The 21,819-nt window shown below is 42.1% G+C and overlaps 1 protein-coding gene across 4 annotated transcripts in view; it reads right to left on the bottom strand.

Annotated features, from left to right (window-relative positions):
• Positions 1-6,367: 6,367 nt before the first annotated feature.
• pald1a (phosphatase domain containing paladin 1a) overlaps positions 6,368-21,819 on the bottom strand; it is a 50,441-nt gene continuing 34,989 nt past the window's right edge. For all 4 annotated transcript variants that reach the window (XM_070990828.1, XM_070990827.1, XM_070990829.1 and 1 more), the window contains exons 19-20: positions 17,729-17,884; positions 6,368-8,618 (exon numbers count right to left, since the gene is read on the bottom strand). In XM_070990828.1, coding sequence (XP_070846929.1) covers positions 8,469-8,618; positions 17,729-17,884 — 306 coding nt within the window. In that variant the 3' untranslated portion in view covers positions 6,368-8,468. The remainder of the gene's footprint in view (positions 8,619-17,728; positions 17,885-21,819) is intronic.

The raw sequence follows: 21,819 nt of genomic DNA, 5'->3' as shown, positions 1-21,819 counted from the left end.
AAAAAAGTCGGAAGAGTTCAGATAAAGTGTGCAGAGACAGAGTGTCCCGGTGGTGAAACATCTGCCGTCCAGTCGTGCACCATTACGCACCAATGGTTCGGCTGCGGGACTCTCAACTGCTCCACTTGAAGCCACTACCAGCCAACAGTGGGAGCGCCTTCTCCCCACTAGACAACCACATATTTAGCCAAGCGATTTTTTTTTTTTCAACTAAAAAAAAAAAAAAAGAAAAAAAGAAACTGTTATATCATCATATCCTGAAAAAATGCACACCTCCACAGCTAATATTCCCTCTTAAAATTCTATTTTGCTCTCTTCAAGAGAGTGAAAAACTCTTACAGATGCAAGGTAATCACTCATATGTGTTTACATTGGTCCACAAACACATGCCAGTGATAGATATGGCGATAAATTAGGGATGGCAGAGGTCAGAGAGTTCCAATGCACGTGTCTGAAGAGACGGGGGACTGAATTTTGGTTTCCAGCAGGCGTGCATTAGGCACATAACGTAAATCACAGACATGCGCACATGACAACAAATAACAGCAATCTACAGTCCAAAGCACCACAGATATATAACCTACAGATATATATTGAGGGTGTGTTTAAAGAAGATCAAATCAAAGCCAGAGACACTTTGGTCATGCTGGATGAAAGTTTAAAGGAGACATTTCATCTATCTTAGTCATTCTGAAAACAATGCTCGCACACCCTTATGTGCATTGAGACAGTTTTTGGTTGTTGTAATTGTTCCTTATGTCACTTTTGTGCCAAAATACACCGAAGTGAATAAGAGGCTTCAGCATCTAAAGTGGGGGTCTTTTTGGTACAAACTTTCCTTTTTGTGTTATTTACTGCACTCTCTGCTGCAGGTCGGCAAGGAAAATCTAGCTGTGGAAACATAAAGAAGGAATCTCACACTGAAAGGGTGTAACTTTGACCACCTCTAACACTGAAATTGTGCTTTCTATCTCCTCAGGGCCCGTATGAACAGGAGAATTGTCCAAAAGCTGTGAAAATGTACACTGATTTAAGATAAAGTTTTAAAAAATGTGAATCTACTTATATATAGGCAAATAAAGTGCATTTAAAGGTAAGGTAAAGTGCTGGAATAGCATTCAAACTGAAGCCTATCATTATAAAAGCAGATTTAATGCCCATTTTCCACGTCTGTTGCATTCCAGTATAAACAAAGCACACCATTTATTATCCAATTTAATGACCTCATGCCATTTCAAATCTCAAATTTTCATAATCTGGACTAATCCTGCAGATGTCACTGTGAGCATATGCTCCCTTTGCAAAAAGGGAACAAATCCAACACCATCGTTGGAGGCTTAGAAGGTGTGAAAACTGTCCAGTAGATTTCATCGGTGGAATGACCGCCTGTTAAAACTTTGGATGACTGCTCAAGCAACCGGGATTTTTTTTTTTTGGCCCCTGCTCACCCTGCTGGAGTCCAGACTTTTAGTCAGACATGACCACGCAGAGACTGAACCAACAACTCTGGAATCCTTCTCGGAGGAAGAGAAGGGGGTTGGGTTGAAAAGAGCTTTGACTTTCAGGTACTTTTTGAGGAAAAAGGTGTCTAGACTGGACATTCTTTTCCCTCCGCCGCTCCTCGAGCGTGTCTGGGCTCTGCCGGTCTGGCCGGCCTCCTCCCCCACGCAGGGGATTCTCTCACTCTGTGGCTGATTAGCTCCATTCTCCCAGGATGGTCAATGTAGAGCAGGTGTGGGTTTTATGCAGTCATCCCCCCTGGGTGGCAACGAGAGGACTGGATGGTGATCCGGAGTTGAACATTAATAAGCGATGGAAACTGAACCCACAGCATTAAAAGATGGAAACCATTAACTGCCTTGTGAGAAGTTTTATGCTCTTTTTCCATCCATACTGTTTGGAGTGTTTTGTTTTGTGTGTCGTTTGTGTCTAAAAGCCAGGATGACATTCCACAATATAGCATAGTATTCAATTAGAAGCCTTGTTTTTTCCCTTCTGAAATGAATAGCTCCACTCACAGCCTGTGGTTTAGTCCACACACCAGAACAATTTTCTACTACAGTGCTCGCATTAGAACACTCTGTCCTTCATTTGAGGAAGCCAGTCCTCTTCACATTATCGAACTATAAACACTTGAAAGTATAAACATCTTGTTTCTTTCCTCTCTCATTCTTCACAGAGACGTCTTTCTAAGCATTGCTCCAAATTCCAGCGCAGATAAATTGTCTTAAAATCTGAAATGGACAGACGCATTTTAATCTGCTGAGCAGTGGTTCGCCTGGCCTTTGAGGGTGGAGTTGCAAAGATCAAGCTTCTTTCGCTGTGTTTCCAGTGACGGGAGAAGTTACAGTGCAGTGTGTGGAGCTGCAGATGCCTCAGTGTGTGCTGTAATGTGGTCTAGCCATGCCAGCATGCTGAGAAAATATGTGACTTTTCATCTCCGAGATGCAGGGAGATGCAAAGCAGCTGCTGGTCTGCCCGGCAGCTTAAGGGAAGAGGAGCTGCTGTGTTTGCCAAGTTACAAACCAGTGACTTGAAGGAGATGTTATTATGGTCCTCTGCCCCGTGTGGATGGAGGGATTTGGGACTGAAAGGTTCAGAATGAGCGCTGAGTTATGACCCGGGTCAGACTCGATGAGTTTCACTTGACACCCCTTAAGAAAATGTGATTAGTCTGTAATGAGTGTGGGAGTTGTTGCTGGGGCTGCAGCAGCGCTCCCGAATCTGTTTTTCTCCCACCAACGAGGTTTATGCTTCGTGTTTGTTTCTTCATGTCTCAAAAACTATGCGACATTTTCCAGTTGAATTTGGTGGAAAGCTAAAGGAATAGTCACACTTTTTGGGGAGAGAGTTAGACGCGAGTTTTGTCCAAGAAGAATTGTTTGTCGCTGCTTTCTAGGACGACACACGAGTGTTTTCTAATACTGGCAGGGCATCATTTCTCTCTGCCCCCAAGAGCTGCGACAAAACACTACTGAAGAACAAATACATCCTCTGATGTGACAGCTCTATGGTTACGGTTCGGTTAGGTTAAGTTTAGGGAAAGATCATGGTCGGGTTAAAATAAATGCTTTGTTGAGGTTAGGGGACCTTCATCATCATGGTTCCAATAATAAACACTTGGTTAAGTTAAAGGAACAATCGTGGTCAAGCTTTAGAGAAACAGAGTTGGCTGCCTCCAAACAGCTGTCTCCAGTGTTAAAGTCCAGGGTTGTGTTGACCCATTCAGGAAACGTGAACTCCTACTCGGACTTTGTCGCCCTATAACGTCACCTTACTTCCTCCGTTGCTCTCTTTATAGTTAATACAGCCTTGTCGTTTGAACATAACCAGATGTCGTTTGGGGGCACTTGCTGAAACAGTCTTGTTTAGTCGTATCCGACGGGCTTCTGTCTGGTCCTGAGTCCCACATGTGACCAATGTAAAACTACGGCCTGACTTCCACTCTTTGTGCTAAGATAAGCTAAACTAAGCTAAGCTAAGCTAAGCATCTTGTGGCTGCAGCTTCATATTTAAAGGACAGACATGAGAGTGGCATCATCCAGGCATATTTCCCACAGTGTCAAACTATTCCTTTAACTCTTGGATTACGGAGCAGGCAACAGGGGCCCCAAAAGACCAACATTATGGTCAAACAGACTTTTTGGCTTTAGAGGGTTCTTGAGTAAAACAACCCAGAAGTATCAAAGTGGCAGCCGTGATATGAGCAGTCTGAACTCCCTAAATGCAAAGGAAAGGTGCTTCAGTGCTTCTCTTTGTAGTCCTTCAGCGTAGGGAAAGCCTCTAAGAAAGGAAAGGAGATAATGCCACAACAACTTCAAAGCACAGCTCCACATTTCAAGGTTTTCAGAGTTGTGTGATGGTTCTTAAGCTGTTGTATGCATAGGCTGATAATCAGATCATAGTCAGCATAACTTAAAGTAGTCTGTCTTTTCAAAGGGAAAAAGGCAGAAGAGATATTAGCTAGATGATGCTATTAAAGCAGTAGATTTGGAAGCCTAACATATTGTGCACATATTGCATAAATCTAACATTTATTTTCATAAAATTACACTAAATTGAGAACGTTTTACACAATGCTTAGACAGCAAACTTCAACACCAACATACTTTATGTCAAAGTAACAGCTGCTGCACAGTCAACACGACTGAATTAACTGCAAGGAGGTGTGGAGGGAGAGACAACGCCTGGATGTGGGCTGCAGATGTGACCCATGACCACTTCGACCAATTATAGTTCATAATAATGCAGCACAATGAGGAAACATTTCATCTGTCACTGCGGCGCTGTGAACCGAGACTCCAGTCTGCAGTGGAGTTCATACCCTTCACTGATAATCCACAGAGTGTAGAGTAACATTAGGCTTCATATCACGTCGACGCTTCTGTCCATATTCTCACGCTCCCTCTCTGTCCCTCATCCACGTGAGCTCTGTCTCTCTCTCTTTGATTTTTCTGGTTTTAGGGGATGCTGCTAAGTGTCCCTTCTTCCTGATCCATAAATATATTCCTTTTTATTTCAATTCCAGGCCAGGTAATGAATGTTATCTGGGTTGTTCAGATTCATATAGCCTGCATGAAACAACACGGTAAGAACACACAGTGCAAAGTCTCTCAGGTGTCATTTGTACTGTGTATGTGTAGCCATTCGGAGGCATTTCTACTCGCGAGACGCTGTCATCAGTGGCTCCACTTTCAGAATTTGTTATCTTGTTATGCAGTTTAAGTCGAGCGCAGCTCAAACAACAAGATAACAAGCCTCTTGGAATCAGGGCTTTTAAATAACAAAACCTTAGTCGGTGGGATAAATTTCAATGGATCGAGAAGAGGAAAATAAAGAACAGTTAAAAGCTCTCTATCAATTCTCTCCTTCTCTATCAATCAGTATTTTTTATCCTGCCAGCTGAGACTTTTCATTACCTTGCTCAGCGGAGTGTGTAATGCCTAGCCTATCCGGGATTGTGCATTATTGCCCATGGTAAATGAAGCCCTAGACGTGTATTCGCCAGTGCAGATTTAAGACATCCCTTCAAAGATTTTCACAGTCGTGTTATTTTTGATAATTCCCTGAGAGGGCTGAGGGCGCACTTGAGTCTCTGAGGTGTTTGTAATGCTGCCTTTATCCACACAAGAACAATCAAAGAGGACGGCGGCGCACCAGCACCGTGCCTCCTCTCCTGAACAGCTCTCTCATCTGCAGAGGGAAGCTTTTCACATGAAGTTCATTACATCCCCTCTCACAGCTCACCTCTCAAAGCCGCTCTTTGTCCGCCGTAATCTCGGGATCCTTCAGAACCGCTAGCTTGAGTTTCACATTGGGGAGTATCTCAATGAGTCTGGAAAAGATTTCAAAGGCAAGAGGCCGCTATATCATCCAAGCATGGTCTTCATGTCCTGGGCTTATCTTGACCCGGAGTCAAGTTGGCCACATGCTGCAACTGAATAGCCCCTCTCCATATCCGAATGTTGTTTTAACCAATTTGTCTCTGTTGGTGGAGTTAGGAGAAATTTCCAAATCGGACACTATGCTCTGTAAAAGCGTGTGTTTGTGTATATTCTGTATATCCCAGATGGTGCCAGCCGCCTCTCACAAAGAGGGATAAAGTAGATAAACTGAGATGATGTAGAAAGGAAACAAGAGTAATAAACTACAAAAGGAGTGTTTCAATCTGGAGTGCTTGGTTTCCATTTACAATAATCCAGGATAGGCTGCGGTGTGATAAAATCCTAACAACTTCCGTACTCCCACAGATAAGCCTGCTATGCACTTACAAGACGGGAAGTGATCTGGGATATCAGCCTTTCAAAGCAGGCCAGCAAAGCCAAGTGAGCTTCACTGATGTGCCGGCCGGTGGCTTTTAATCCCCACACAGCCCTCCATTCTTGAGAGTGACTATATGTTTTTTTTTTTTTTTTTTTTTTAATTAAGACCTTACCTGTCCACATCAAAAGGCAACTCAGATTAGTCTTTTGATCTGCCTAAGCTCTTTATTACTGTATACGGAATATGTTAAGATTTCAGCCAAACAATGAATCATCTGTTTTGTGTAAATGTATGCTGCTCGACGCTCATAACCTGCTCCGCTCTCCAAGGCTGGCACTGACACAAGACAAAGAGGCTGTCCGGATATGCGAGCGGAGTCTTAGCGGTGCGTATCTAGAGCACAAGATGATGCTGAGATAAGAGGGGGAAAGACAGGAAGCCGAGGAGGGAAGAGACAATTATTTGGCTCTGATGCACAGTGTTCTTTTATTGAAAATCCCCCATTCCTTTAAAATCTCCTTTTAAATCAAAATCCTTGACGCGGATATTTTTCTCCTTAGAAAAGTCAACAATAAAATGATACCAAAAGCAGACACAGGCTATTAAATCTATTTGAATTATTTATTTTAGCCCCCCAAAAAAGACAATAAGTGGCACATTGAGTGAATAAATGATAATACATTGCCTCTATGAGGAGCGTCTGTTTAAAAAAACAAAAAACAAAACATTAAATTAAGAGCATAGCGAAGACGTCACGGTGTTATCACAACCTGCACAAGTTCTCTCATCAAGTCACATGAAGATGGGTTTGTAATGGATTCTCTCAAACATAAAAAAGCTATTTCATCACAATCTTTTAGCTCACTTAGTCTGAAACAATTATACACAGTACAGACACAATGTCAGAAATGATAAAAATAGCACTGAAAGGCATCTGGCGGAGGGATTTTTTTATTTTTTTTCTGGCTCACTCTTTCTGTTTTTAAGGCAGGATTTGTGTTTTTTAATGCACACTTTGAGCTTAAAGTAGTTGTAAAGTAAAATAGGTACAACTAAACACATATTAGCAAATTAAAGATGATCAAAATAATCAAACAAAAGAAATATTAGCAATTTTAAAGAAATACTGTACAGTAAAAGTTATTCTGGAAATGTAGGCATGCTAAACAATAATTGGCATAAAAACTCTCCTTCCTTTGATGCCACCAACATGAGCTACAGTTGTTAAAAGGTATATTTATCTGCATCAAGTTCTTCTTTAACACAAGTTAGACCAAGTATTTCAAGGCTTTGCTGTTTTCCAAACATAAATTTTCCAGATGTATAATTTGATAACTTGCAATGTCACCAAAACTGTAACTGTTTACTGGCCGGGGTTAGGAAGTCTATGAGAGCTGAGCTGATTAAAGGGGAACCCAGTTTACACAACAAGGTCTGTTTACAGGTTTTGGTGAATACTACTGAAAAAAGGACTACTGAAAATGTGGAAAAAAAAAGCCTTTTGTGGCTCCAGAGGGAGCTGCATGAAGTGTGACATATTGCCTTAAGTGATGTCACTTGAGTCAGAATCAGCTGATTCTGATTCAAAAAGTGGATTTCAAGAGAAGCGGCCTCATCAGACCCCTCTAGCCTGCTTTATATCTCTGCTTAAGGCTAGCAAATCCAGGCTATGTTAGCTTCTACTAGCATAACAACAAACACCGAATCTCCAACCCAAGTGTTGGTGGCTGAGTTGCATTGTGGGTAATGTAGTCACTATGTTTTGACAACGAAGAAGAATGTGTAGCATATAAAACATGATCCCTCTGGTTCTTCACATCACATAAAGGAAGCAGTGTTATAATGACATGGGAAAGTATACATTTGCAATTTTTAAGAAACACTGCTCCAATGTTTTCAAACAAAAAAGACATATTTACAGCTTAAAATCAAACTAGCATAAGAAATCCTGACATGCTGTACTGTTAGTACCTGTATCATGACACAAGTAAATAAATGTAAAAAGAAACAGGCACAACAGGTCACTGCTGCTATACTGTAGCATAAGAAACTCGGCTGCATCTCCCCTCAAAAACATCCACTCTGACCAGCTCAGAAAACATTTAAATAACATCAGCTTTCATATGTACATGGGACATCTCCTCAAAAGTGAAAGCCTCAAGTCAAACAAATGCACAGCCACTGATGGCGACTGTGTCGGGTGGAGGAAGGAAAAGTCAGGAAAAAAAAAGTGACATACAACCAAAACTGATGGCTGACAACACAGCAGAATCTGCTTCTCTCCTCAATGACAACATTCAACTCTTGTCTTGTTCGAACAGTTTTAAAAGTTTTAAAAGGTTGTCTCAACTTCAAAGGTGAAAACTCGTTAGGACAGAAAGTTCTGTCAAACCTTATTTAAAGAGAAGTTACATAAATATTAGTACACTGACATTCTAGGTTCTACCATTGATTAAAAAGGGCAAAGGCACAAATATCAACTTCTAATATAGGAGCAACATTCTGCTAAGACTCAACACTGAAACACCAACAAAATGTTAAAATCGCCAGTGAGTTTGAAAAAAAAAAAGGTAGTAACAAACAATAGATGAAGTGAACATATGCATAATACAGGGGTAAATACAGAAGGCATTACAATGTTACTGTAAATGTCTTTTATTTTGAAAAGCACAGTACTGTCCTGGTGCGTTCACAGTGATCCTCTCTCAGATGAACTCCCCTCGGAAAGGAAGTGACTGGATGTGGTGCTGTTGCCAGCGGCAGCGCAGCCTGGCCAGCGGCGTGTCCCTCGGGTTTTCAAACTCCGAGAAGCCCAGCTGGTTGAGGATGTCATAAACTCCGGCTCTGGCAGCCACCTACCACAGAAACACACAAAATTTTAATGAACAGGCAACACAGCCGGCCATGCATTTTTTTTTTATTTGTCCGTCATGACCACACAAACGCTGTGACCGCCACTTTTTCAGAGCTAAAGCATGTTATCTGACGGTTTTCCCACATATGCAGCTGTTCCACTGGAACAATAGGTATGCCCTGTGGGTTTGGAAACAACAGGAAGTGGCAGAGGACGCATTCAGTTCATTCACTTAAATAAAAATATCAACACCACCATGTAAAAATACTCCTTTACAAGCAAAATCCCCAGAATAAAAAGTTGACTTAAAGGGACACTCCACCGATTTTGGGTTGGAGGGGGTTCTTAATACCCCAATGATGTCATAGTGATGTCATCAGGATCATCTCAACTGAGGCTTAGAGACTTAAAATTGATAATGGTTTGCATTACAAACTGTGGGGTGTGGCGTTTGAAAGACATGGAAAGTCAAATGAAAGACACTGTTGAGTTGCATTGTGGGAAATGTAGGATCTAGAGTTTGGGGTAAAAAGAGTGAAAAGGAAAATTTTTCCAAAGAAGTAACACTGCTCATCGCACATCATCCATAAAAATGGCATCCAATGCACAGCTGCAAGCCAGAATATGAGGATAAAGTTAAGTGCGTCATCTCACTGCAGGAGGCTCATAAAAACATTCTTCAATAGCTCAAGTTTATTCTTTTATAAGTGCAAATAACAAGTACGTAGACCTGATGAAGACTGTGCTGAAACATGTTCACAGTAATAATCCCACTAATAAACCCCTTCAATAGCTCAATAATCATGAGCTACTGAAGGGGTGGCAGAATGGGTCGTCCACCAATCACAGGGATGGCGATGGAGGTTTGATCTCAGGCTCTTCCTGTCCACATGTTGAAATGTCCTTGAGCAAGACACTGAACCCCAACTGTTCCAGATGGTCAGCCCATTTCCTTGCATGGCTGCTCACTGGCATCACTGTGAGAGTGAATGAGATGCAACTTGCGCAATATAAATGTACCACTGAAGTATATCTATAAGACTCCTCTTGTGCAATGATCCACTTTATTTTGGTCACTATTGTACTTAAGTCCGGTAATGGGACAACACCATGGGAACGGTATATGTTATTCAGGTTTTCTCAGTCTGAGTCATGACTGAATGAATGAGGAGAGAGGGGAACAGGATGAGATCTCCTTTGAGACAGAGTTCAGTGTTCGTGTTAAGCTGCAGGTCAAGCTGACTCATGATCTGCTGTGGCTGTCAAACACCATAGGACTGATGGGAAGCACCATGGACAACCAGAAACATCTGGCCATAAAGCCAAACAATACAAACAAATACAAATAAACCCAGCAGACAACGACTTCCTGCAAAACCTAAAGATTGAATACCTCACTCAGAGTGCCACAGCTTGCCTAGTTTACTTTGCAGGAGAAGCTTCAAGAAACTGCAGGACTGTGATGTTCAGCCACTTCATTTGACAAAACAGAATATGAGACTAAAGACGTCAACAGAGTCTGTCAAATGTATTTATTTCTATCAATCCGTGCACTGGTTTTCACATCACAGCCCATTTAAAAAGGATTTCAGCTCATTTATGGGGTGCACAAGCACGCAGGAAAGTTATCTCCTTCAGCTTAAAAGCTCAGCCTGGAATCGATACAGGATACGGTCGAACCACAAGCAAGTTTGTGGGACACTAGAAGACGTTCAGTGGAGGTAACATGGCCCTCTTCTCCTCAGGCAGTCAAGAAGTCTACTGTACAGGAATGTGCAAGAAGAGATGTTTTGACATTGGGATAGGAAAGGGGGGGGGGCATCATTTGAGGATGCATACTTTTAAACTATAAAAAAAACTGAAGAATATGACTGTGGTTATGTTCTCCAGGCTGTGAGGTAATCGTGTACCAAGTGCTGCTCGGGATACTTTTAAAAACGCACCGTCAGGTTGAATGCTGAGGAGGACATAATGGAACAATGAACAGGAATAATAGTATCAAGATATCCCTTTCACTAACAATGATTATAGCTTAGCTGGCCAGCCTTGTGCAGAAATAAACACAAGGCACCGCAGAGCGTGGTCTAGATTACCTACTTGCTGACCATGCAAAATCAAATCTTACAATAGATATCATGTAACGCTAAAGCTTTTGCTTTGTTGAGTTGACACTGATACAAACTTAAAAACCTTTCCTCAGTCCCCTGAGCTGTCTCACTGAACAAATGATCATGCCGCTTCCCTTGCCCTGTCTTAATTGAGCTTTTTACAGTGAATACGTGCACGGACGGATCTTTCAGTGCATTCATGTTTGTGCCTGATGTGTTCCTGGATGGCTGCCAGGATGACTGCTGCATGAGCTCTTTCGTGGGAACAAATGAGTGGGTGCAGCGGAACCATTAGTCAGTGGATGGACTCCCAGGAGAAACTGTGGATTTGAGCTGTTAACCAGGACACTTAACCTGACTCATCCACTCCACAGACCAGCTGCTGAAATGGGCGATGAGTGAAAAATCAGAAACAGTGGAGTTGTGAGAGAGAGGCTCATCTGTTCATGGTGAAATAAAGGGTTTCAAGACAAGGGGAAGGATCAAGCATGACGGCGTGCAACCTCTGCGCCACCAAAAATCTATCTTTTGTGTATGAAATACTCAGCCCATCTTGACAGTGGCTCCGTTCGCTCCTTCACCAGCTGCAGTCAGATTGGACTCATTAGCAGTTATGGTTGAAAGGATTTTAATGCTGACACAGAGACGTGGCAACAAAACCACGAAAACCCCCCCGAGCCATCAAAACCTCCAAAGAAACTTCTCACACCACATCTGCAACAACATCCACTTCTCATTAATCCTTCTATGTCTTCAGTACATTCCAATAACATACATTCTCTGCCATAGAAATAACTGCTAACTAAGAGTCTAAGACATGCTAGCGGTTCTAGGAAGCTGTACTCAAGCACAGAATTGCTAAATGCTAACAGCACCATGATCACAATGACACTGCTGACATGCTGATATTAATCTGGTCTTACTAAGTTCACCATCTTAGTTTAGCATCCTAACATTTGCTAATTGGGAGTGTCCTTAGTTTTGCAGGTATTTTGTCATAAATTTAAATTAAACAAACTGAAAAGTCAGGGGATCACCAGAGTTATTACAGTTGATCTATACCAAATTTCACATCTGATTGCGGTCCAAAGTGACTGACCGCAGCTGCCATCCTAGTGCAACGCTGCTAGCATGGCCAAAAACCAATAAAACAGCTAGCTTTCACTCTACTGTCTGATTTCAGCTTATTTGGTTTAGTCTCAGACAGCGTTTCAAGCTGACAGATGTCAGCATTCCTTTTACGTCTGTTTACACACATTTTTTCATCTGTTGCTCTGATCTGACGCCTGAAAACATGTGGTGTTGCTCTGACAACCAGCTAATTTTAGCTATCACATCAACAATGTAATGTTTATGGCTCATTTCTTTCATCTTGACTTACCTGAAATGATCATATAATACATCATAATAAAGATAAATTAAAAAAATGAAAATCTTGAAACACCCCTGACAAGTTGTTATGGCTCAGGGTGCTGTTGTGGTGGTTTTAACAGCTTAAGACAACCCCATGAGACGTGGGAAAGCAGCTATCATTACATCTGCACAGTATAAATCAAAGTGAGAAACAAATCTGATCGTTGGGGGTAAATCGTTGCATCTTGCCTTCTTTGTTGCATTCTGTTTGTAAAGACGCCTTGGAAGTTGTTAGTATGTGGTGACAAGCTTTCTGGGTGACAGTAAGCATAGTTGTCAGAGAGAGGTCTTTCATGCTGCATTGAGATCACAAACGCCAATACTCATTAGAGCAAGGCAGCAAGGAGGCGCTGGTCCTTCCCACAGTCGGCTATCTCAAAGGCTACACATACCGGGCCTGTGCAGGGGGACAGGGAGGCCTCTGTGCCACACATCAAAACAGCTGGAGTGACTGATAGGGTACCTCTCCTGCAGGCATCCACGGTATGCACTGTACACAAGTCCTGCCATTGTGTAATGGGCCGTGTTTTGGATTAGCAAACATGGATTTCAATTCCAATAACTCCTCTGATGTTTCTACTCTGATCTCGCTATATGGCCACAAGGCAACATGGGCTAATGACGCTAAGGACAATATTTGTCCAATGTGCACACAATGTGGCAGTAATGTGGGATTTACTTCCAAGACTAATACACACACGTGTGTGTGTGTGTGTGTGTGTGTGTGTGTGTGTGTGTGTGTGTGTGTGTGTGTGTGTGTGTGTGTGTGTGTGTATATATATATAGCTTTGAATGCGTACTGCTGCCTGCTGCATCGCCCTGTGGCAATTAGCATCTTGATCCTGCAATGACACAACACAAAACACATGATTCTGTGTTCAAACAATCCGACCGAACGGAAGAATCAAGACCAAATAGGTCAGAGGCTGCATATCAGCTGGCAAAGTCTGCTGTCCTCCATGACTGGGAACACTGTGCTCCTGCTTTTAGCCACTGAAGAGATCAAATTAGTCCCTGCACACACACATGCACACACCCGGTGCAGGATGCAGGACAGACTGTACCACTCAGATCTGGCAGGTTGTGTAACCGCAGCTTCAAATGCACGACCAGGGATGGCGATGACCCCCAACCGCCGCCTCTGGCGTTGCAGTTTGTCATTAATGATCCTGCCACGGTCACTGGTGATAGGCTAATGATTGTGCCTCTGGGTTGGTTGGTTGGGTCAGATTGGTTGGGCTGCTGCCAGTTTCTGCTGCAAGTGGGCCAGTAAACACATCACAATACTGATGGAGGTGGGCGCGAAATGTATCACGCACTGTATGTCGCAAGGCCTTCCTGCACCATATTTGTGCTTATGTATTGTTTTTAGCAATTACTCTTTTCCCTGAAATGTTCTTTAAACAGAAAGCTTTTCCTGGAAGGAGTATCTGAAAGTCTGAATGGTTTTAAATTTTATTTAGCTTGGGAGAGGTGAGGTCATGCCATGTTGCATGGTCTGGAGAACCACGGACTTTCTTGCAGACTGCTGGCAGTGCGTGTGGAAATGATTTGCATGAGATTCACTTCAAAATCATCCACTGAAGGCAAAGGATGTAAAGGAAACAATGGACCACATAATCCACGAGGACAGAGTGAGCAGCTCAGTGTGCATCAAGCACACAGAACAAAATGACATTTGCATGGCTGATGAATGGCTGACATCTTTGTTCTTTCTGTGCCTGTCTCAAACAACAGATCAAAACGAGAATAAAGATCTCTCACAGATGGCATCTAATCCAAAGCCTGATGCCGAGAGATTATTTGCACAGGAACTGGGTCACCCCACAGAGTCTGACTGGGTTAAATCAATTTCTACCTTATGCAGGTACAGTGCATTGAGGGAAAATTTCCCTCTAAGAATTAATTTACTGTAATGACCTGTTTGGCACAGTCTTTTATGCTCAGCAGCTCTGTGCTGTGCACTGCACTTTGCAGAGATGTCCTGTCACTCAAACAGTGCTCAAGTGGCGGGTTACTGAAGTTTATTTTCTATTCAGTCCAGACAGACCGCTGTTTCTCCTGCTCAAAACAAGCATAAATATAAAGAACAAAACAGAAAATGTGCACAAGAGGATGAGATTACCTTCCCTTTTGCCTCTTCCTCCAAATGACCTTAAGCTAACCTGAATAAAACTCAGCAGCTGCTTTGGAATTTTCACATGGAAAGTCTTGCAATCTTGCTTTTACAAGTACGTGTTTAATCTGAAAAGTCCCCACCAATTTCCAGTTCTGCATTAGTTCATGCTGGCCAAGCACATGTTATTATCTAAATACCAACACTTACATGATAAATTACCATAGGTTAGCATCTCACATAACTGCACAATTCTGTTAGACATTTCAGAAAGGATGCACAGTGCTTTGATGCTGGTGTAGTCTAATGCACGAGCAAACGCTGTCAGCCCTGAAATAGCATGTCTATCTCTTGAGTTCAGGCTGTTCCACTGAGAAAAATGACTCATTTGATAAATTGATGTGCCATCTGAGTGTTCTCTGTACAGTTCATAGATGATTTCCCGACCGGGTTACCTGTTTATCTGCACACCGTCCTGGCAGCCAGGGATTTGGGAGCAGACTGCTGCACCACATCTAAAGGACATGCTGGCTTGTTTTTGCCATCCACCTCAGACATGGCCCCAGGTGCTCCAGAAGATGCAGGAGAGTTGCCAAAAAATTTGGAGTCGAAAATCCCAACTAAGGCTTCGGAGTGCATATTTAGCAGATTGATCATTATGATTATTATTCATTCTAAGCAGTCAATTAAACATAATTGGCGACAATGATGTATTTGCATTTGTAGACATGGCTATTACAGTAGTTTAGGCTTAGAAATGCATGGCATAATTTGCTATATAATAACTACAGCACCTTAAGACACTGTATTACACCACTATTCACCAAAATCAAACACCATCAGGTGAGAAAAGACCAGATGAACACTGAAATGTCACAGTAAGCGCTTCAAGGATGCTATTTTGAAGTGCGGATGCACAAACTGTACAAAAAGAGGAACTTCGTGAAGGACGAAGCTTAGAGATGAGGCGTTATTTGAGCAGTAACAGTTGTTCAGCAATTGAGCTAGAAGTGACTGACTCACCATCATCAAGATCTGAAGTGATCTAAGAACAATTAAGCACTTAAAATACTTTCAGTACATCTCAACTATGATTACTATCAAGTGACTTTTGTGGTTGACTGACGGCTTGAACTCTTCATCTCTCTCACTGTGTTGGTATCGCTTGTCCTGAAGACAGGGTATAGTTTGCATACAGTTTGTACTGACATCTGTGAATAGTGAACCTACAAAGAATTATCACCTAAATCTGCAGCTCCCCTCAGCTTTATGGATATCTATAATGAGCTTCAGCTTACTGCTTATCTGTCTGACACAACTTTTCTGCTTTGGTTCTCACTCCCCGCTCTCATAGCGTCATTTCCGGACAGCAGCAGGCAGCTGTCTTCAGTGATAAAGCTCTATAAACTTGCTGTACATTCCCTACACAGCACCAAACAGACAGACACAGTTAGCGGCTAGCTGGTGAACACAGCGGAGCAGATATTTCTCTCAGGAGGCGGCAGAGACCAAACACAGAGATAATAGAGAGTGAATGCTGGACTTTCATTTGCCTCAACTCCAAATGAATCACTATGTTGGTTCATAACTGCTGAATTGGTAACAAGTTCGTCATATCAACTTAGAAGGTGCTAATATGCTAATACAACTTGCTTCTGCTGCCCCAAAGTGGACAGAAAAATCTGTTTTTGCAGGTTTAAACAGAAGAGGAAAGAGCTGAAGGTTTTATAGGCTAAAGATCTGCTTGATGGGTTTCATAATTTGCACTACATGACTTTTTCAAACTTGCTATAAAACCACACACAAGAACATGATTTCAGAAGGACAGAAGAAAGACAGCAAAAAGACCCGCAAAAATAAAAGGCTACCTACACGATAGGATACAGAAACATCCAATAATGACAAGTGTTTTCTGTCGCCTGCTTTACAGCCGAGCATTCCTGCTCCCTGTGGGCACTCCTGTATTTTCTCATGGCATAACTGGGCCATTAGAGTCACTCTGATGCACCACATATATTTGCTATTCATAACAGGAAGAATATGCCCCGATTGACCGCGTATATTTCTGTGACAATTGTTTTGACAGCTATTGTTCAAGTCTATTTTGGAATTCCGCGTTTTTTCTCTGAGTTTATTCCACCTCAATAAGGACGAAGAAGGAAGAGATTTTCATTCAGTGATTTTCAAACATTCCAGGCTCTTGGCCGTGTTTCTCCAGGACGTCGACCGGAAAATAAGAATAGAAAATGGCTGCGAAGTTGCAGGCCGATGTCTCAGTCATGGCCTGCTGTTTGCGTTTATTGTACGTTTTTAAATGCTCCATTCTGACACTTTGAGACAAGAAACTTAAAAAAAAAAACATTGTTCAGCCTGAAGAAAAACATAAGTAAGAGGCTGCTGTTGCTCGCTGTGGTGGAAATAGTGCTATTTCCATGAAAAGGAAAAAAAAAAAAAAAGTGATTTAAGAGCTTATGCTGAGCCTTAGTGCTAAAGCTGGGATAACACCTTTTAATTAAAACCAAATGCATTGAAATGTAAATGAAACCATATAATGCTGATTTATTATTGGGTTACATTTAAAATTCAGTCTGTGTGCTGCGGCTTTAAGTGATCAAACTGAATGTGTTTTGTCAACCTGCCAAAGTGCTTATTTTTTACCACCATGTGAGTTTAACATATTGCAACATACATTTTAATTGCAGCGTGTGTGTGTCTCTGTTTGTGTGTGTGTCGGGTACCACTGACTACTCATTTGTTTGGAATGCACATAAATTCTCGACTTTACTGTAGGGGCACAGCTGGCCAAACGCTTAATGTACCAACAAAAACACAGAGCCGAGACGTTATGAAGTTCAGTGTGTGAGGAACCAGAACCAGCTTGTAAATTCCTGGAAGAAAATCCTAATGAAACTCCAGTAACCAGTTCACAATGTGCACAAACTGAGTGTAAAAAAAATGAAATAACTGTCCCTCCCCTTTGTTCTTTCATCAAGACACATGGCCTTTCGGGTAATATAGGATTTGTTCTACTGCCACAATTTTAATGAAACTGCAATATCCAGCAAATCTTACAAGTGTAGAGCAGCAAATGACAAAGGTCTTTTCACCCTCCTCTAGGGCCTGAAGGCAACACTTGACTTACTGAATGCAGCACACTCAGGCGGCTTTTCTGATATTTTTTGAAGGGTAATTCCAGGAGGGACTCAACGCCAGCAGCATTAACATGACATTTCCATCTCATAGAGTTCTAATTTTGACACAAACCAACTTCATTTAGTGGTTTAATAGAAGACGCATTGTTGTTATTTTTAACCCTGCTTAGTTGTCAATCCAAGGCCCTGTCGTTTGCGTGGTTTACTTGCATCAGTGTCACAAAAAGGAACTCAAATGCATACATGTAAAACACGTATGCATAAATATTAAAGTGAGACACAATGGGGCAGAAACAGTAGAAGTGGGGTGGAGATCCTGTACCTGTTCCATCCACAGCGTGAAGGAGCGCTGCCAGGAGTTCTTCTTCTCCAGATGCAGGTATGTGTTGAAGAGGATGAGGTAAATGTAGCGCTCCAGGTACTGCAGGCTCCTCAGCAGCAGCTGCTGACACTCCTTCTCCATCTTCCCACTTTTGATCTAAGAACAGAGGAAAACGAAGCCGTGTTGGTATATCAAGTGGCCACAACAAACGGAGCTTTACATCCAATCTGTGTTGAGTATCAGGATGATTCAATGATGATAACAAAGGAGACACAAATTGTTCAACTTCAATCAACATTTATTTAACACTATCTGCATAAGCAGATGTGCACCACCTGCACATAATAACGTGAATACAAACATGTATCAACTAAACGAATGTCCAGAAGGAATCAAAGAACTGAACTGAACCAAAGAACTGAACTCTGTAACCTTGCATAAATATATAAAAAAAACACCAAAGTGAGAAGTAAAATTCAGTAAAAGCCAAATTCACAGAGAAATGAACACATTTACACAGTGGGAAATGTTTCTTATTATCTTTATCACACAGTAACAGTGATAGATAATGTGTGTGGTGATCTAGATTACCAATGAGATTGGGCAAGTTTTCATCTTATATAACATCCTCATTCCTGCACTGTTTCTCCTATATCCCCCCCAAACCCCCAACCCTGCCTGCATGGACATAATTTCCGCTTAGCACCAATAAAATATTGTTATCCTAGTTTCCCCTCAGGCCACCAGTTCCACCAGCAGAGGGGCTGTGTCCTCGACGGTGGCCAACACATGTTGTGTGTCATGCATCGACAGCTTTGACTAATCCATTACAATGCACAAAAAAAAAACAACAGCAACCAATTCACAATGTCACTCTCTTTCCTCTGACCCCGTTAGAAAAATGTTACAAAGCCTCTTGTACCACCTGTTTAACGAAGACGCACTGATTAACTAACTCTGAGAAGAGCTTCAGGCTCTGCCCACAGTGAGGTTAAACCTGAGGGAAGACGCTCTGAGGAAGGCTCAAATTATTTAAGTTAATCAAGAAATCAGGTCAGAAGTCAGAAATCGGGAGACTAAGTTATGCTTGTTTTGCTTCAGAGGCCAAGGCACCAATTGGTAGAGTGTGCACACAAGGCAAAATAGTTTGAGTTCTCGCTTATTAAGTCTCAAATTGTTGACTGCCATTAAACTAAAGGAATAAGAGAATTTGAAGGGCTTTGAATATTCTGTTTTCCTCCTTATTTTTAACATTATTATCAAGTGGTTTTAGTTCTTTTGTATCTTTTTTACAAACATTTTCTATCCCTGCTTTATCTTCATCCTGCGTCTTTTCTTATGTGGAGCACTTGGTGCATGTGACTTCTTTGCACTTTGAGGCTGAATTCTTTTTTGAAAGGAGCTACACAAATAAAGCTTTTTATTCTTGTCGTTAAGTTGGCACGATTGCTCTTATTTACCTCGACTTTCTGCCGTTTCCTGCCAGGCAGATTTTATACACTCTTCCTTCAAACTTATTTGCCAGAAACAGCAGTTCCCAGTTTAATATGTGGGTTAAGGAGAGCCAGATGAACTGCACCATACAGTCTATGTGCAAGAGAGTCAAAACAATGAGATAAAAGAGGCTAAAAGCTAGTCATTTGATTCAGTGTTAACATAAAAAAAATGCTAAATGCAGGTTTAAACATGGGCATACACCTTGTATGAACCCAGCCAAGTTTAATAAAATCTAAACTTTGACTGTAACTCTTGTTGAAATCACATGTTATGATGAATTACATCTGTCCTACTCATTCATGTCTATACTTACCTTGTATCAGATAGCAGAACCACCCGCTAGCTCAAACTTAAAAAGACCTTCCAATACCTTGTGATTTAAACAGTGTGGGTGATCACAGTCATCTGACCAGCAAGGCAAAGTACTCGTGTCTAGACAACTTCAAGCCGTGTGTGATATGGTTGATATACTGTACTCTAAGAAAAACATAACAATGAGAAACGTGCTCCAAAGGCAGACCATCAGACCATTCTTTCATCTCCTCTCCACTGTTATCTTTGAAGAAACACACCAGCAGATGGTAGTTTTGACATTTCGAAGGAGCTCAGCTGGTAAGCCATCGACCAAAATTGTCACCCAATGTACAGCGTCACCCATGGTACACCCTAGTATTCACAACAGTTGTTTACTTTCTGTGCGTCCAAATACCCTTAAACTCCACTGTTTTATCGATCAACACTATATTTACATGCTTATTCTTATGATAATTACTAAATGATTTGAATTTTCATGGCAAACCCTATTGTCAGAAACACTAAAACGGTGCAATTATCCAAAGTACGAGATGCTCCTGTAATTCCCTTGACTGTTATTCCGGAGGCAAGATAATAGTGCTCTCACAGGACTAAAGTCACCGTCTACAGAGGGGAGAGAGGAAAAAATGTGCGAAGTTTTGGTTAGGTAACCTTGCAAAGCAGAACTTAGCAACGAAGCAGCTCTGTAACAGCACTATTACATGCCATATGTCGCACAGTAAGGTTGCCACATCTCATACAGTAAGGTTGAGCTCTTCAATTATAGGCTGTGAGCAGCGCTGAGGTGCATGCAGACAGGCTTTCATCAGTGTGGCGAGTCGGTGTCAAGATGTTTTCCTTTTTTCCTTCTCCTTTTTTTCCTTTTTCTGATTGCTTAAAGCCCTGCACTTCCAGGCGAGTGAAAAGGTCTGCCATCCAGCTGCGCGTCTGTGTGGCTAAGTTGGAGTTGTGTGCTGGATTGGAAAGCATGTCAGTTGGGGTTAACAGAAAGTAACAAGCGGGGACGAGGTGTAGTCCAGCTCAATGGACTGTCAACGGTCCTTCAGGCACTTGACGTTAATGAGAATTTGACCGCTTGTGGTACTGCTTTTGAAAGTTTGGTCAGCACACATGTCCTCACAAAAGCTGATATAACAGTCACCGTGAGTTTATCTGCCATCGCTGCCGCCTCAAAAACAGTCAAATCCCTGCAGTCGAAGCGCGACTTTTTGATGGATAAAACAGAGTTAGAAGGTTATCTGCTCACAGCTAGCAGCATATCAGGAAAGTATGTTGGAGAATTGTGGGGGTTGCGCAGAGAAGAATGAAAGTTTACCAAGTAGGTGGGCTAGCACTCAGGGTAATTTGAAATGTGCACAGTGCACCATAATACGATCATTCCAGAGCCGAATGACGCAACAGAGGGAGGGGGGAGTGAGTGGGGTTTCCTGTCCATTCCCAAACAGCCGTGGTTGGATCCCAGTTTTCCAAGCATCTGCAGCAGAGCGGAGGAGAAACTACACCTAGGAAAACAAAGGATGTGCTGTCTGTTGTCTATCAACTCTCTCAGAGCACAGAGGAAGACAGAAAGCACACACACGTCGCTTTCTCTAATCTTTCTCAGTTAACGCTGACCTCAGCGGCAGAGCAGGTGAACGCTGGTGAACCCGATCACCCTGTGCGCCCTGCTACCCCAGGGGGCTTTCAGCATTTCATCTCCCAGCCTGAAAATCCACAGTGCCAAAGCCTGGCAACTATCTGTGCACAAGCCACGGCCAAATACCGACCTCATAACACACACAGCAACACACACGGGCTCAGATCAGTTTACAAAGATTACATAATTCACACCTCTACAATCTACACAACTCCAATTCTGTGGCTGCCATCTGTCTTGTCTGCATTGACTGAGCCATATGTGTGGTTGAGAGGCCTCTCGTGCACTCTCAGAAATTCCTTCAGAAAACAATGTTGGGGAAGATGTGGTGAAGAGAGAGAGCAAATTTCTTCCATTCCATGTAAAAGAGACAGCCTTGAACGCTTTGGATTTGCAAGGATTACATTTTTGACGTTCTGGGATAATGTACTGTACTAATAATCACATGCACTTCTCAGCGTTTTGTCTGAGAAGCTAAAAAAAGGTCAATGAAACAATGTGTTACTTTCTATGCGGAGATCAAAATTCCTCCTATTTCTGCAGGTGGAGCAATTTCATGGTCTTTTGAAGATACAGAAGAAAATGTTGCATTGAGCCGGCAAAACAGAGGAGAGGAAAAAAAAAGCTGGAACTGCAGCATTGT

This window comes from Chaetodon trifascialis, chromosome 21, assembly GCF_039877785.1.
Source record: "Chaetodon trifascialis isolate fChaTrf1 chromosome 21, fChaTrf1.hap1, whole genome shotgun sequence".
In the NCBI taxonomy this organism is placed as follows: domain Eukaryota; kingdom Metazoa; phylum Chordata; class Actinopteri; order Chaetodontiformes; family Chaetodontidae; genus Chaetodon; species Chaetodon trifascialis.
Note: the sequence above shows the minus strand (reverse complement) of the source record. Positions and strands in the feature narration are given on the sequence as shown.